This window comes from Mustelus asterias, unplaced genomic scaffold, assembly GCF_964213995.1.
Source record: "Mustelus asterias unplaced genomic scaffold, sMusAst1.hap1.1 HAP1_SCAFFOLD_1936, whole genome shotgun sequence".
NCBI classification, from domain to species: domain Eukaryota; kingdom Metazoa; phylum Chordata; class Chondrichthyes; order Carcharhiniformes; family Triakidae; genus Mustelus; species Mustelus asterias.
In genome coordinates this window covers 53596-70671 of record NW_027591881.1, presented here as the reverse complement: position 1 = coordinate 70671, position 17076 = coordinate 53596, and the positions used below count along the sequence as shown (strand labels likewise).

General features: G+C 59.4%; 1 protein-coding gene across 1 annotated transcript in view; it reads left to right on the top strand.

The window, feature by feature from the left end:
- Positions 1–316: 316 nt before the first annotated feature.
- Positions 317–17076, top strand: part of supt16h (SPT16 homolog, facilitates chromatin remodeling subunit) — a gene marked incomplete at its 5' end in the record, with an annotated part of 69324 nt that continues 52564 nt past the window's right edge. Inside the window, 7 exon segments of the mRNA XM_078206981.1 lie at positions 317–415; positions 1414–1584; positions 2481–2534; positions 2536–2634; positions 4142–4288; positions 8466–8617; positions 11199–11371. Coding sequence (XP_078063107.1) covers positions 317–415; positions 1414–1584; positions 2481–2534; positions 2536–2634; positions 4142–4288; positions 8466–8617; positions 11199–11371 — 895 coding nt within the window.

The following is a 17076-nucleotide window of genomic DNA, read 5'->3' as shown; positions in this document are numbered from 1 at the left end:
GAGAGGGGGAGCGAGTGAGGGTGGAGAGGGGGAGGGGGGAGCGAGTGAGGGGGGAGAGGGAGAGGGGAGCGAGTGAGGGGGGAGAGGGGGAGCGAGTGAGGGGGGAGAGGGGGCGGCTGCGTGGGGGGGGTGCGGCTGCGTGGGGGAGGGTGCGGCTGCGTGGGGGGGGGTGCGGCTGCGTGGGGGGGGGTGCGGCTGCGTGGGGGGGGTGTCCCTGCGTGGGGGGGTGTCCCTGCGTGGGGGGTGTCCCTGCGTGGGGGGGTGTCCCTGCGTGGGGGGGTGTCCCTGCGTGTCCTGTCTCACTGTGTCCTTGTCCCTGCAGCGAGGTGATGATGAATACAGCAAGGCGGACGCCATTGTGGTGTCGGTGGGAGTGGACGAAGAGATTGTCTACGCAAAGTCAACCGCCCTGCAGGTGAAGTATCAGCCCAGCGGCTCCCCCAGCGGACCCCCCCCATCGTAATACCCCCCCGACCCCAAACCACCGACCCCCTCACCCCCATCGTAATACCCCCCCGACCCCAAACCACCGACCCCCTCACCCCCATCGTAATACCCCCCCGACCCCAAACCACCGACACCCTCACCCCATCGTAATACCCCCCCGACCCCAAACCACCGACCCCCTCACCCCCATCGTAATACCCCCCCGACCCCAAACCACCGACCCCCTCACCCCCATCGTAATACCCCCCTGACCCCAAACCACCGACCCCCTCACCCCCATCGTAATACCCCCCCGACCCCAAACCACCGACCCCCTCACCCCCATCGTAATACCCCCCCGACCCCAAACCACCGACCCCCCCACCCCCACCCCCATCGTAATATACCCCCCCCCCCCCCCGACCACCGACACCCAGCTCCCACCCCCGTCGTAATATCCTCCCAACCACCGACCCCCAGCTCCTGCCCCCCTGGCGCCCCCCCCAAACCACCGGCCCCCTCGCTCCTACCCCATCGTAATATACCACTCTCCCCCCCCCCCCCACCCAAAACCACCGACCCCAGCCCCCCCCCCCGCTCCCGCCCCCACTGGCCCCCCCTTGCTCCAGCCCCCCCTCGCTCCCGTCCCCCCTTGCTCCCGCCCCCTCCCCTCGCTCCTGCCCCCCCCCGCTCCTGCCCCCACTGGCCCCCCCTCGCTCCAGCCCCCCCTCGCTCCTGCCCCCCCCCCGCTCCTGCCCCCACTGGCCCCCCTCGCTCCAGCCCCCCCTCGCTCCTGCCCCCCCCCCGCTCCCGCCCCCACTGGCCCCCCCTCGCTCCCGTCCCCCCTCGCTCCCGTCCCCCCTCGCTCCCGTCCCCCCTTGCTCCAGCCCCCCCTTCGCTCCCGTCCCCCCTTGCTCCCGCCCCCTTCCCCCCCCTGGCCCCGATGTCGAGTCCCCCCCCCCCCTCACTGTCCTGTCCTGTTGACAGACCTGGCTGTTCGGTTATGAGCTGACGGACACCATCATGATTTTCTGTGATGAGAAGATTGTCTTCATGGCCAGCAAGAAGAAGGTGGAGTTCCTCAAACAGGTGGCAAACACCAAGGGCAGTGAGAACGCCAACGGCATTCCGGCTGTCACCCTGCTGGTTCGGGAGAAGGTGAGAGAGGGGGCGGGGCAGAGAGGGAGTGCGGGTGGGGGGCAGAGAGGGAGTGCGGGTGGGGCGCAGAGAGGGAGTGCGGGGGGGCGCAGAGAGGGAGTGCGGGGGGGCGCAGAGAGGGAGGGAGTGCGGGGGGGGGCGCAGAGAGGGAGTGCGGGGGGGCGCAGAGAGGGAGTGCGGGGGGGGCGCAGAGAGGGAGTGCGGCTGGGGGCGCAGAGAGGGAGTGCGGGGGGGGGCAGAGAGGGAGTGCGGGGGGGGCGCAGAGAGGGAGTGCGGGGGGGGCGCAGAGAGGGAGTGCGGGGGGGGCGCAGAGAGGGAGTGCGGGGGGGCGCAGAGAGGGAGTGCGGGGGGGCGCAGAGATGGAGGGAGTGCGGGGGGGGCGGGGGGGAGTGCCGGGGGGGCGGAGAGGGAGTGCGGGGGGGGAGGGGCAGAGAGGGAGTGCGGGGGGGGGGGCGCAGAGAGGGAGTGCGGGTGGGGGGCAGAGAGGGAGTGCGGGGGGGGGGGGGGGGCAGAGAGGGAGTGGCGGGGGGGGGGGCAGGGATTGAGTGCGGGGGGGCGCAGAGAGGGAGGGAGTGCGGGGGGGGCGCAGGGAGGGAGTGCGGGGGGGGGCGGAGAGGGAGTGCGGGGGGGGCGCAGAGAGGGAGTGCGGGGGGGGAGAGGGAGTGCGGGGGGGGCGCAGAGGGGGAGGGAGTGCGGGGGGGGCGCAGAGAGGGAGTGCGGGGGGGCGCAGAGAGGGAGGGAGTGCGGGGGGGGCGCAGAGAGGGAGGGAGTGCGGGGGGGGGGGGGAGACAGCACTGAGTGTGTGCGGAGCCGCAGAGAGATTTGGGGACCGGGTGGGGGAACGGGAGAGGGTGGGGAACGAGACGCTTTAATTTCCCCGACTTCTCTCTGTCCAGAACGAGAGCAACAAAGCCAATTTCGACAAGATGATTGAGGCCATCAAGGACAGTAAAAAACGGGAAGGTCATCGGCGTCTTCGGAAAGGACAAGTTTCCCGGAGAGTTCATGAAATCCTGGAACGACTGCCTCAACAAGGAGGGGCTGGAGAAGGTAGAGGGAGCTTTACTCTGTATCTGACCCCGTGCTGTATCTGTCCTGGGAGTGTTTGATGGGGGACAGTGTAGAGAGAGCTTTACTCTGTATCTAAGCCCGTGCTGTACCTGTCCTGGGAGTGTTTGATGGGGACAGTGTAGAGGGAGCTTTACTCTGTATCTAACCCCGTGCTGTACCTGTCCTGGGAGTGTTTGATGGGGACAGTGTAGAGGGAGCTTTACTCTGTATCTGACCCCGTGCTGTATCTGTCCTGGGAGTGTTTGATGGGGGACAGTGTAGAGAGAGCTTTACTCTGTATCTAAGCCCGTGCTGTACCTGTCCTGGGAGTGTTTGATAGGGACAGTGTAGAGGGAGCTTTACTCTGTATCTAACCCCGTGCTGTACCTGTCCTGGGAGTGTTTGATGGGGGACAGTGTAGAGGGAGTTTTACTCTGTATCTAACCCCGTGCTGTACCTGTCCTGGGAGTGTTTGATGGGGGACAGTGTAGAGAGAGCTTTACTCTGTATCTAAGCCCGTGCTGTACCTGTCCTGGGAGTGTTTGATGGGGGGACAGTGTCGAGGGAGCTTTACTCTGTATCTAACCCCGTGCTGTACCTGTCCTGGGAGTGTTTGATGGGGGACAGTGTAGAGGGAGCTTTACTCTGTATCTAACCCCGTGCTGTACCTGTCCTGGGAGTGTTTGATGGGGGACAGTGTAGAGGGAGCTTTACTCTGTATTGAACCCCGTGCTGTACCTGTCCTGGGAGTGTTTGATGGGGGACAGTGTAGAGGGAGCTTTACTCTGTATTGAACCCCGTGCGGTACCTGTCCTGGGAGTGTTTGATGGGGGACAGTGTCGAGGGAGCTTTACTCTGTATCTAACCGCGTGCTGTACCTGTCCTGGGAGTGTTTGATGGGGACAGTGTAGAGGGAGCTTTACTCTGCATCTAACCCGGTGCTGTACCTGTCCTGGGAGTGTTTGATGGGGGACAGTGTAGAGGGAGCTTTACTCTGTATCTAACCCCGTGCTGTACCTGTCCTGGGAGTGTTTGATGGGGACAGTGTAGAGGGAGCTTTACTCTGTATCTAACCCCGTGCTGTACCTGTCCTGGGAGTGTTTGATGGGGACAGTGTAGAGGGAGCTTTACTCTGTATCTAACCCCGTGCTGTACCTGTCCTGGGAGTGTTTGATGGGGACAGTGTAGAGGGAGCTTTACTCTGTATCTAACCCTGTGCTGTACCTGTCCTGGGAGTGTTTGATGGGGACAGTGTAGAGGGAGCTTTACTCTGTATCTAACCCTGTGCTGTACCTGTCCTGGGAGTGTTTGATGGGGACAGTGTAGAGGGAGCTTTACTCTGTATCTAACCCTGTGCTGTACCTGTCCTGGGAGTGTTTGATGGGGGACAGTGTAGAGGGAGCTTTACTCTGTATCTAACCCCATGCTGTAACTGTCCTGGGAGTGTTTGATGGGGGACAGTGTCGAGGGAGCTTTACTCTGTATCTAACGCTGTGACGTTCCTCAGGTGGATATGAGTGCGACAGTTGCCTACACCCTGGCGGTGAAGGAGGACGGAGAGTTGAACGCCATGAAAAAAGCTGCCATGATCACCTCAGAGGTCTTTAACAAATTCTTCAAGGAGCGGGTGATGGAGATCGTGGATGCAGACGAGGTAATCAAATGCTGACCTTTGGTAGAATAACGTAGGGGGGAGCTATACGATAAATGGCAGAACCATAAAGGGTGTAGATACGCAGAGGGACCTGGGTGTGCAAGTCCACAGATCCTTGAAGGTGACGTCACAGGTGGAGAAGGTGGTGAATAAGGCATATGGCATGCTTGCCTTTATAGGACGGGGCATAGAGTATAAAAGTTGGGGTCTGATGTTGCAGTTGTATAGAACGTTGGTTCGGCCACATTTGGAGTATTGCGTCCAGTTCTGGTCGCCGCACTACCAGAAGGACGTGGAGGCTTTAGAGAGAGTGCAGAGGAAGTTTACCAGGATGTTACCTGGTATGGAGGGGCTTAGTTATGAGGAGAGATTGGGTAAACTGGGGTTGTTCTCACTGGAAAGACGGAGGATGAGGGGGTGACCTAATAGAGGTGTATAAAATTATGAAAGGCATAGATAGGGTGAACGGTGGGAAGCTTTTTCCCCAGGTCGGTGGGTGACGTTCACGAGGGGTCATAGGTTCAAGGTGAGGGGGGGGGGGATGTTTAACACGGATATCAGAAGGACGTATTTTACACAGAGGGTGGTGGGGGCCTGGAATGCGCTGCCGGGCAAGGTAGTGGGTCGGATCTCAAACAATGACGAGACAGAGTACAGGAATGAGATAGAGAATCTGGTGAACTGGAGCGGCAACAATAATCTCTCCCTCAATGTCAACAAAACCAAGGAGATTGTCATCGACTTCAGGAAGTGTAAAGGAGAACATGCCCCTGTCTACATCAACGGGGACAAAGTAGAAAGGGTCGAGAGCTTCAGGTTTTTAGGTGTCCAGATCACCAACAACCTGTCCTGGTCCCCCCCATGCCGACACTATGGTTAAGAAAGCCCCACCAATGCCTCTACTTTCTCAAAAGACGAAGGAAATTTGGCATGTCAACTACGACTCTCACCAACTTTTACAGATGCCCCATAGAAAGCATTCTTTCTGGTTGTATCACAGCTTGGTCTGGGGCTCCTGCTCTGCCCAAGACCGCAAGGAACGACAAAAGATCGTGAATGTAGCCCAATCCATCACGCAAACCAGCCTCCCATCCATTGACTCTGTCTACACTTCCCGCTGCCTCGGGGGAAAAGCAGCCAGCATAATTAAGGACCCCCCCCACACACCCCGGACATTCTCTCTTCCACCTTCTTCCGTTGGGAAAAAGATACAAAAGTCTGAGGTCACGTACCGACCGACTCAAGAACAGCTTCTTCCCTGCTGCTGCTGTCAGACTTTTGAATGGACCTAGTTGTGGTGCTGCTAGTGCTGGTATTTTCCCTTGAGAGGCTGTTTTCCCCCCACAACAGTGTCCAAAACTGTATTCCTTTTTGAGAAGGGAATAGCCACAAGAGGGTTCTGCCTTGCCTGTCTGCCTCTCCTGGTGGTCACACATCTACCTGTCTGGACCTGTGATGTGACCACCTCCGTGAAGCTAGTGTCTATCACACTCTCTGCCCACGGTATGCCCCAATGTATCCAGCTGCTGCCCCAAACCAACCACGAGGTATGTGAGAAGCTGCAGCCGGTCACACTTGGATCAGGAATTGGCTCGCTGTAAGAAAACAGAGGGTGGTGGTTGATGGGAAATGTTCATCCTGGAGTTCAGTTACTAGTAGTGTACTGCAAGGATCTGTTTTGGGGCCACTGCTGTTTGTCATTTTTATAAATGACCAGGATGAGAGCGTGGAAGGATGGGTTAGTAAATTTGCGCATGACACTAAAGTCAGTGGAGTTGTAGGCAGTGCGGAGGGAAGTGGCAGGTTACAGAGGGACATAGATAAGCTGCAGAGCTGGGCTGAGAGGTGGCAAATGGAGTTTAATGCGGAAAAGTGTGAGGTGATTCACTTTGGAAGGAGTAACAGGAATACAGAGTACTGGGCTAATGGTAAGATACTTGGTAGTGTGGATGAACAGAGGGATCTGGGTGTCCATGTGCATAGATCCCTGAAGGTTGGCACCCAGGTTGAGAGGGGCGAAGTATAACTCAGACATCAGAGGGACGTTTTTTACACAGAGGGTGGTGGGGGCCTGGAATGCGCTGCCAAGTAGGGTGGTGGAGGCAGGCACGCTGACATCGTTTAAGACTTACCTGGATAGTCACATGAGCAGCCTGGGAATGGAGGGATACAAACGATTGGTCTAGTTGGACCAAGGAGCGGCACAGGCTTGGAGGGCCGAAGGCCTGTTTCCTGTGCTGTACTGTTCTTTGTTCTTTGTTCTTTGAAGGGGGGGAGGTTTAACACAGATATCAGAAGGACATATTTCACACAGAGGGTCGTGGGGGCCTGGAATGTGTTGCCGGGCAAGGTGGTGGAGGCGGACACACTGGGAACGTTTAAGACTTATCTAGACAGCTATATGACCGGAGTGGGAATGGAGGGATACAAAAGAGTGGTCTAGTTTGGACCAGGGAGCGGCGCGGGCTAATTGTTCCTTGTTTCTCGTTTCAAGGCTTCATTCTATGATCATCTTGCTGGTGCCAGTACAGAGCGAGACTGCGGATAGTTGGGAACCTGTCTCGGGGGCAGGGAATTCATATGGTGTTCATGGAAGTGGAAATGACTAGGGTTGGGAAGCATTTTCCGATCAGGGCCATTGTGATCTCCTGGACTCGTTTCGATCGCCTCGGGGTCGGAGAGGAATTTCCCAGATTTTTTTTTTCCCCATATTGGCCCTGGGGTTTTTCACTCTGGGTTTTCGCCTCTCCCTGGAGATCACATGGTCTGGAATGGGGGGGTGGGGGTAAGTTAATAGGTTGTAATGAACAAAGCATCGTAGCTGTGAGGGACAGCTCGGTGGATAGGATATTGGTATGTAGATAGGCTGGAAAATTGGGCGGGGATCCTGGATTCAGGATTCAATCCTGGACCGGGGAGCGGCGCGGGCTTGGAGGGCCGAAGGGCCTGTTCCTGTGCTGTATTGTTCTTTGTTGACAGGGTTGTTAAGAAGGCGTACGGTGTGTTAGCTTTTATTGGTAGAGGGATTGAGTTTCGGAGCCAGGAGGTCATGCTGCAGCTGTACAAAACTCTGGTGCGGCCGCACTTGGAGTATTGCGTACAGTTCTGGTCGCCGCATTATAGGAAGGATGTGGAAGTGTTGGAAAGGGTGCAGAGAAGATTTACCAGGATGTTGCCTGGTATGGTGGGAAAATCGTATGAGGAAAGGCTGAGGGACTTGAGGCTGTTTTCGTTGGAGAGAAGAAGGTTAAGAGGTGACTTAATAGAGGCATACAAGATGATCAGAGGATTAGATAGGGTGGATAGTGAGAGCCTTTTTCCTCGGATGGTGATGGCTAGCACGAGGGGACATAGCTTTAAATTGAGGGGTGAGAGATATAGGACAGATGTCAGAGGTAGGTTCTTTACTCAGAGAGTAGTAAGGGCGTGGAATGCCCTGCCTGCAGCAGTAGTGGACTCGCCAACATTAAGGGCATTTAAATGGTTATTGGATAAACATATGGATGATATTGGAATAGTGTAGATTAGAGGGGCTTTAGATTGGTTCCACTGGTCGGCGCAACATCGAGGGCCGAAAGGCCTGTACTGCGCTGTAATGTTCTATGTTCCCTCACACATCATCGTCAGTGACACCAGAATGCTCCCTGATCTCCCAGAAGCCTGGACTAATATATATATACACCACAGAGTAGTGGTTTAACTTTATAATTTGCAATAAGTCATCATTCCTTTCTCATCGGCTTCCTGAGTCATTACAGTCTCCCTAACAAAGAAAGGATGTCCCTGTCATAGAGGAGGTTCACTCGACTGGCACTGGGGTTGGCAGGACTGTCCGATGAGGAGAGATTTGTTTGATTTGGCTTCTATTCATTGGAGTTCAGAAGGATGAGGGGGGCATTTGATTGAAATGTTCCGAAGTCTAACAGGGCTGGACAGACTGTGGGCAGGGTGGGTAACTAGATTCTGTAGGCTGTGGGCAGGGTGGGTAACTAGATTCTGTAGGCTGTGGGCAGGGTGGGTAACTAGATTCTGTAGGCTGTGGGCAGGGTGTTTAATTGTTTCACTGATTGGGAGAGGGCTGTAACGGCGTGGCTGCAGTCGCTGTGTTTTGTAAGATGGCCGCTCCTGCCGTGGTTTGAACCGCTCTCTCTCTCTCTCTCCCCCTCTCCGACGGCAGAAAGTGCGGCACAGCAAACTGGCTGAGTCGGTGGAGAAGGCCATCGAGGAGAAGAAGTACCTCGCGGGAGCAGACCCATCCACGGTGGAAATGTGCTATCCCCCCATCATCCAGAGCGGGGGCAACTACAACCTGAAGTTCAGCGTCGTCAGGTAACGGTCCGCGGCGTGGGTGTCTGTTTACCTGGAGTTCGAGGGAGATTTACTCTGTATCTAACCCCGTGCTGTACCTGTCCTGGGAGTGTTTGATGGGGGGGCAGTGTAGAGGGAGCTTTACTCTGTATCTAACCCCGTGCTGTACCTGTGCTGGGAGGGTTTGATGGGGACAGTGTAGAGGGAGCTTTACTCTGTATCTAACCCCGTGCTGTACCTGTCCTGGGAGTGTTTGATGGGGGACAGTGTAGAGGGAGCTTTACTCTGTATCTAACACCGTGCTGTACCTGTCCTGGGAGTGTTTGATGGGGACACTGTAGAGGGAGCTTTACTCTGTATCTAACCCCGTGCTGTACCTGTCCTGGGAGTGTTTGATGGGGGACAGTGTAGAGGGAGCTTTACTCTGTATCTAACCCCGTGCTGTACCTGTCCTGGGAGTGTTTGATGGGGACAGTGTAGAGGGAGCTTTACTCTGTATCTAACCCCGTGCTGTACCTGTCCTGGGAGTGTTTGATGGGGACAGTGCAGAGGGAGCTTTACTCTGTATCTAACTCCGTGCTGTACCTGTCCTGGGAGTGTTTGATGGGGACAGTGTAGAGGGAGCTTTACTCTGTATCTAACCCTGTGCTGTACCTGTCCTGGGAGTGTTTGATGGGGGACAGTGTAGAGGGAGCTTTACTCTGTATCTAACTCCGTGCTGTACCTGTCCTGGGAGTGTTTGATGGGGACAGTGTAGAGGGAGCTTTACTCTGTATCTAACCCCGTGCTGTACCTGTCCTGGGAGTGTTTGATGGGGGACAGTGTAGAGGGAGCTTTACTCTGTATCTAACCCCGTGCTGTACCTGTCCTGGGAGTGTTTGATGGGGACAGTGTAGAGGGAGCTTTACTCTGTATCTAACCCCGTGCTGTACCTGTCCTGGGAGTGTTTGATGGGGACAGTGTAGAGGGAGCTTTACTCTGTATCTAACCCCGTGCTGTACCTGTCCTGGGAGTGTTTGATGGGGACAGTGTAGAGGGAGCTTTACTCTGTATCTAACCCTGTGCTGTACCTGTCCTGGGAGTGTTTGATGGGGACAGTGTAGAGGGAGCTTTACTCTGTATCTAACCCCGTGCTGTACCTGTCCTGGGAGTGTTTGATGGGGACAGTGCAGAGGGAGCTTTACTCTGTATCTAACCCCGTGCTGTCCCTGTCCTGGGAGTGTTTGATGGGGGGACAGTGTAGCGGGAGCCTTACTCTGTATCTAACCCCGTGCTGTACCTGTCCTGGGAGTGTTTGATGGGGGGACAGTGTAGAGGGAGCTTTAGTCTGTATCTAACCCCGTGCTGTACCTGACCTGGGAGTGTTTGATGTGGACAGTGTAGCGGGAGCTTTACTCTGTATCTAACCCCGTGCTGTACCTGTCCTGGGAGTGTTTGATGGGGGACAGTGTAGAGGGAGCTTTACTCTGTATCGAACCCCGTGCTGTACCTGTCCTGGGAGTGTTTGATGGGGGACAGTGTCGAGGGAGCTTTACTCTGTATCGAACCCCGTGCTGTACCTGTCCTGGGAGTGTTTGATGGGGACAGTGTAGAGGGAGCTTTACTCTGTATCTAACCCCGTGCTGTACCTGTCCTGGGAGTGTTTGATAGGGACAGTGTAGAGGGAGCTTTACTCTGTATCTAACCCCGTGCTGTCCCTGTCCTGGGAGTGTTTGATGGGGGGACAGTGTAGAGGGAGCTTTACTCTGTATCTAACCCCGTGCTGTACCTGTCCTGCGAGTGTTTGATGGGGACAGTGTAGAGGGAGCTTTACTCTGTATCTAACCCCGTGCTGTCCCTGTCCTGGGAGTGTTTGATGGGGACAGTGTAGAGGGAGCTTTACTCTGTATCTAACCCCGTGCTGTACCTGTCCTGGGAGTGTTTGATGGGGGACAGTGTAGAGGGAGCTTTACTCTGTATCTAACCCCGTGCTGTACCTGTCCTGGAAGTGTTTGATGGGGGACAGTGTGGAGGGAGCTTTACTCTGTATCTAACCCCGTGCTGTCCCTGTCCTGGGAGTGTTTGATGGGGACAGTGTAGAGGGAGCTTTACTCTGTATCTAACCCCGTGCTGTACCTGTCCTGGGAGTGTTCGATGGGGACAGTGTAGAGGGAGCTTTACTCTGTATCTAACCCCGTGCTGTACCTGTCCTGGGAGTGTTTGATGGGGACAGTGTAGAGGGAGCTTTACTCTGTATCTAACCCCGTGCTGTACCTGTCCTGGGAGTGTTTGATGGGGACAGTGTAGAGGGAGCTTTACTCTGTATCTAACCCCGTGCTGTACCTGTCCTGGGAGTGTTTGATGGGGGACAGTGTAGACGGAGCTTTACGATGTATCTAACCCCGTGCTGTACCTGTCCTGGGAGTGTTCGATGGGGACAGTGTAGACGGAGCTTTACTCTGTATCTAACCCTGTGCTGTACCTGTTCTGGGAGTGTTTGATGGGGGACAGTGTAGACGGAGCTTTACTCTGTATCTAACCCCGTGCTGTACCTGTCCTGGGAGTGTTTGATGGGGGACAGTGTAGAGGGATGATCTAACGCTGTCTTCTTGCCTCTGCTCAGCGATAAGAACCACATGCACTTTGGGGCGATCACGTGCGCGATGGGGATCCGTTACAAGTCGTACTGCTCCAATATCGTGCGCACCCTCATGGTCGACCCTCCCCAGGAAATGCAGGACAAGTATAACTTCCTGCTGCAGATAGAGGAGGAGCTACTGAAGGAAATGAAGAATGGTGAGTGGGGGCGGGGACTGGGGGGGGCAGGGGTCGGTGGGACTGCGGGTGGTGTGGTAGACAGGGGTAGGTGGGACTGCGGGTGGTGTGGTAGACAGGGGTGGGTGGGACTGCGGGTGGTCTGGTAGACAGGGGTGGGTGGGACTGCGGGTGGTGTGATAGACAGGGGTAGGTGGGACTGTGGGTGGTGTGGTCGACAGGGGTAGGTGGGACTGCGGGTGGTCTGGTAGACAGGGGTCGGTGGGACTGCGGGTGGTGTGGTAGACAGGGGTAGGTGGGACTGCGGGTGGTGTGGTAGACGGGTAGGTGGGACTGCGGGTGGTCTGGTAGACAGGGGTCGGTGGGACTGCGGGTGGTCTGGTAGACAGGGGTAGGTGGGACTGCGGGTGGTCTGGTAGACAGGGGTAGGTGGGACTGCGGGTGGTGTGGTAGACAGGGGTGGGTGGGACTGCGGGTGGTGTGGTAGACAGGGGTCGGTGGGACTGCGGGTGGTGTGGTAGACAGGGGTAGGTGGGACTGCGGGTGGTGTGGTAGACGGGTGGGTGGGACTGCGGGTGGTGTGGTAGACAGGGGTAGGTGGGACTGCGGGTGGTGTGGTAGACAGGGGTAGGTGGGACTGCGGGTGGTGTGGTAGACAGGGGTCGGTGGGACTGCGGGTGGTGTAGACAGGGGTCGGTGGGACTGCGGGTGGTGTGGTAGACAGGGGTAGGTGGGACTGCGGGTGGTCTGGTAGACAGGGGTAGGTGGGACTGTGGGTGGTGTGGTAGACAGGGGTAGGTGGGACTGCGGGTGGTGTGGTAGACAGGGGTAGGTGGGACTGCGGGTGGTGTGGTAGACAGGGGTAGGTGGGACTGCGGGTGGTGTGGTAGACAGGGGTAGGTGGGACTGCGGGTGGTCTGGTAGACAGGGGTAGGTGGGACTGCGGGTGGTCTGGTAGACGGGTGGGTGGGACTGCGGGTGGTCTGGTAGACAGGGGTGGGTGGGACTGCGGGTGGTGTGGTAGACAGGGGTAGGTGGGACTGTGGGTGGTGTGGTAGACAGGGGTAGGTGGGACTGCGGGTGGTGTGGTAGACGGGTGGGTGGGACTGCGGGTGGTGTGGTAGACAGGGGTAGGTGGGACTGCGGGTGGTCTGGTAGACGGGTCGGTGGGACTGCGGGTGGTCTGGTAGACAGGGGTAGGTGGGACTGCGGGTGGTCTGGTAGACAGGGGTCGGTGCGACTGCGGGTGGTGTGGTAGACAGGGGTCGGTGGGACTGCGGGTGGTCTGGTAGACAGGGGTGGGTGGGACTGCGGGTGGTCTGGTAGACAGGGGTAGGTGGGACTGCGGGTGGTGTGGTAGACAGGGGTCGGTGGGACTGCGGGTGGTGTGGTAGACAGGGGTAGGTGGGACTGCGGGTGGTCTGGTAGACGGGTAGGTGGGACTGCGGGTGGTCTGGTAGACAGGGGTGGGTGGGACTGCGGGTGGTGTGGTAGACAGGGGTAGGTGGGACTGCGGGTGGTGTGGTAGACAGGGGTAGGTGGGACTGCGGGTGGTCTGGAAGACAGGGGTCGGTGGGACTGCGGGTGGTGTGGTAGACAGGGGTAGGTGGGACTGCGGGTGGTGTGGTAGACAGGGGTCGGTGGGACTGCGGGTGGTCTGGTAGACAGGGGTAGGTGGGACTGCGGGTGGTCTGGTAGACGGGTCGGTGGGACTGCGGGTGGTGTGGTAGACAGGGGTAGGTGGGACTGCGGGTGGTGTGGTAGACAGGGGTGGGTGGGACTGCGGGTGGTGTGGTAGACGGGTCGGTGGGACTGCGGGTGGTGTGGTAGACAGGGGTAGGTGGGACTGCGGGTGGTCTGGTAGACAGGGGTAGGTGGGACTGCGGGTGGTCTGGTAGACAGGGGTAGGTGGGACTGCGGGTGGTCTGGTAGACAGGGGTAGGTGGGACTGCGGGTGGTCTGGTAGACAGGGGTCGGTGGGACTGCGGGTGGTCTGGTAGACAGGGGTGGGTGGGACTGTGGGTGGTCTGGTAGACAGGGGTCGGTGGGACTGCGGGTGGTGTGGTAGACAGGGGTAGGTGGGACTGCGGGTGGTCTGGTAGACAGGGGTGGGTGGGACTGTGGGTGGTCTGGTAGACAGGGGTCGGTGGGACTGCGGGTGGTGTGGTAGACAGGGGTGGGTGGGACTGCGGGTGGTCTGGTAGACAGGGGTAGGTGGGACTGCGGGTGGTCTGGTAGACAGGGGTCGGTGGGACTGCGGGTGGTGTGGTAGACAGGGGTGGGTGGGACTGCGGGTGGTGTGGTAGACGGGTAGGTGGGACTGCGGGTGGTCTGGTAGACAGGGGTAGGTGGGACTGCGGGTGGTGTGGTAGACAGGGGTGGGTGGGACTGCGGGTGGTCTGGTAGACGGGTCGGTGGGACTGCGGGTGGTCTGGTAGACAGGGGTAGGTGGGACTGCGGGTGGTCTGGTAGACAGGGGTAGGTGGGACTGCGGGTGGTCTGATAGACGGGTCGGATGGACTGTGGGTGGTCTGGTAGACAGGGGTAGGTGGGACTGTGGGTGGTCTGGTAGACAGGGGTCGGTGGGACTGCGGGTGGTCTGATAGACAGGGGTCGGTGGGACTGTGGGTGGTCTGGTAGACAGGGGTCGGTGGGACTGCGGGTGGTCTGGTAGACAGGGGTAGGTGGGACTGCGGGTGGTGTGGTAGACAGGGGTCGGTGGGACTGCGGGTGGTCTGATAGACAGGGGTCGGTGGGACTGCGGGTGGTCTGGTAGACAGGGGTAGGTGGGACTGCGGGTGGTCTGGTAGACAGGGGTGGGTGGGACTGCGGGTGGTGTGGTAGACAGGGGTAGGTGGGACTGCGGGTGGTCTGGTAGACAGGGGTAGGTGGGACTGCGGGTGGTGTGGTAGACAGGGGTGGGTGGGACTGCGGGTGGTCTGGTAGACAGGGGTAGGTGGGACTGCGGGTGGTCTGGTAGACGGGTCGGTGGGACTGCGGGTGGTGTGGTAGACAGGGGTAGGTGGGACTGCGGGTGGTCTGGTAGACAGGGGTCGGTGGGCCTGCGGGTGGTCTGGTAGACGGGTCGGTGGGACTGCGGGTGGTGTGGTAGACAGGGGTAGGTGGGACTGCGGGTGGTGTGGTAGACAGGGGTAGGTGGGACTGCGGGTGGTGTGGTAGACGGGTCGGTGGGACTGTGGGTGGTGTGGTAGACAGGGGTCGGTGGGACTGCGGGTGGTCTGGTAGACAGGGGTCGGTGGGACTGCGGGTGGTCTGGTAGACAGGGGTCGGTGGGACTGCGGGTGGTGTGGTAGACAGGGGTCGGTGGGACTGCGGGTGGTGTGGTAGACAGGGGTAGGTGGGACTGCGGGTGGTCTGGTAGACAGGGGTCGGTGGGACTGCGGGTGGTCTGGTAGACAGGGGTAGGTGGGACTGCGGGTGGTCTGGTAGACAGGGGTCGGTGGGACTGCGGGTGGTGTGGTAGACAGGGGTCGGTGGGACTGCGGGTGGTCTGGTAGACAGGGGTCGGTGGGACTGCGGGTGGTCTGGTAGACGGGTCGGTGGGACTGCGGGTGGTGTGGTAGACAGGGGTAGGTGGGACTGCGGGTGGTGTGGTAGACAGGGGTCGGTGGGACTGCGGGTGGTGTGGTAGACAGGGGTCGGTGGGCCTGCGGGTGGTGTGGTAGACAGGGGTAGGTGGGACTGCGGGTGGTGTGGTAGACAGGGGTCGGTGGGACTGCGGGTGGTCTGGTAGACAGGGGTAGGTGGGACTGCGGGTGGTGTGGTAGACAGGGGTGGGTGGGACTGCGGGTGGTCTGGTAGACGGGTCGGTGGGCCTGCGGGTGGTCTGGTAGACAGGGGTCGGTGGGACTGCGGGTGGTCTGGTAGACAGGGGTCGGTGGGACTGCGGGTGGTGTGGTAGACAGGGGTAGGTGGGACTGCGGGTGGTGTGGTAGACAGGGGTAGGTGGGACTGTGGGTGGTGTGGTAGACAGGGGTAGGTGGGACTGCGGGTGGTCTGGTAGACAGGGGTGGGTGGGACTGCGGGTGGTCTGGTAGACAGGGGTCGGTGGGACTGCGGGTGGTGTGGTAGACAGGGGTGGGTGGGACTGCGGGTGGTCTGGTAGACAGGGGTGGGTGGGACTGCGGGTGGTCTGGTAGACAGGGGTAGGTGGGACTGCGGGTGGTCTGGTAGACAGGGGTCGGTGGGACTGCGGGTGGTCTGGTAGACAGGGGTGGGTGGGACTGCGGGTGGTGTGGTAGACAGGGGTAGGTGGGACTGCGGGTGGTGTGGTAGACAGGGGTAGGTGGGACTGTGGGTGGTCTGGTAGACAGGGGTGGGTGGGACTGCGGGTGGTCTGGTAGACAGGGGTAGGTGGGACTGCGGGTGGTGTGGTAGACAGGGGTAGGTGGGACTGCGGGTGGTCTGGTAGACAGGGGTGGGTGGGACTGCGGGTGGTGTGGTAGACAGGGGTGGGTGGGACTGCGGGTGGTCTGGTAGACGGGTAGGTGGGACTGCGGGTGGTCTGGTAGACAGGGGTAGGTGGGACTGCGGGTGGTGTGGTAGACAGGGGTAGGTGGGACTGCGGGTGGTGTGGTAGACGGGTGGGTGGGACTGCGGGTGGTGTGGTAGACAGGGGTGGGTGGGACTGCGGGTGGTCTGGTAGACAGGGGTGGGTGGGACTGCGGGTGGTCTGGTAGACAGGGGTGGGTGGGACTGCGGGTGGTGTGGTAGACAGGGGTCGGTGGGACTGCGGGTGGTCTGGTAGACAGGGGTGGGTGGGACTGCGGGTGGTGTGGTAGACAGGGGTAGGTGGGACTGCGGGTGGTCTGGTAGACAGGGGTGGGTGGGACTGCGGGTGGTGTGGTAGACAGGGGTGGGTGGGACTGCGGGTGGTGTGGTAGACAGGGGTCGGTGGGACTGCGGGTGGTGTGGTAGACAGGGGTGGGTGGGACTGCGGGTGGTGTGGTAGACAGGGGTAGGTGGGACTGCGGGTGGTCTGGTAGACAGGGGTCGGTGGGACTGCGGGTGGTCTGGTAGACAGGGGTCGGTGGGACTGCGGGTGGTCTGGTAGACAGGGGTCGGTGGGACTGCGGGTGGTCTGGTAGACAGGGGTGGGTGGGACTGCGGGTGGTCTGGTAGACAGGGGTGGGTGGGACTGCGGGTGGTCTGGTAGACAGGGGTAGGTGGGACTGCGGGTGGTCTGGTAGACAGGGGTGGGTGGGACTGCGGGTGGTCTGGTAGACAGGGGTGGGTGGGACTGCGGGTGGTCTGGTAGACAGGGGTGGGTGGGACTGCGGGTGGTCTGGTAGACAGGGGTGGGTGGGACTGCGGGTGGTCTGGTAGACAGGGGTGGGTGGGACTGCGGGTGGTCTGGTAGACAGGGGTAGGTGGGACTGCGGGTGGTGTGGTAGACAGGGGTCGGTGGGACTGCGGGTGGTGTGGTAGACAGGGGTCGGTGGGACTGTGGGTGGTCTGGTAGACAGGGGTAGGTGGGACTGCGGGTGGTGTGGTAGACAGGGGTCGGTGGGACTGCGGGTGGTCTGGTAGACAGGGGTAGGTGGGACTGCGGGTGGTCTGGTAGACGGGTCGGTGGGACTGTGGGTGGTCTGGTAGACAGGGGTAGGTGGGCCTGCGGGTGGTGTGGTAGACAGGGGTAGGTGGGACTGCGGGTGGTGTGGTAGACAGGGGTAGGTGGGACTGCGGGTGGTCTGGTAGACAGGGGT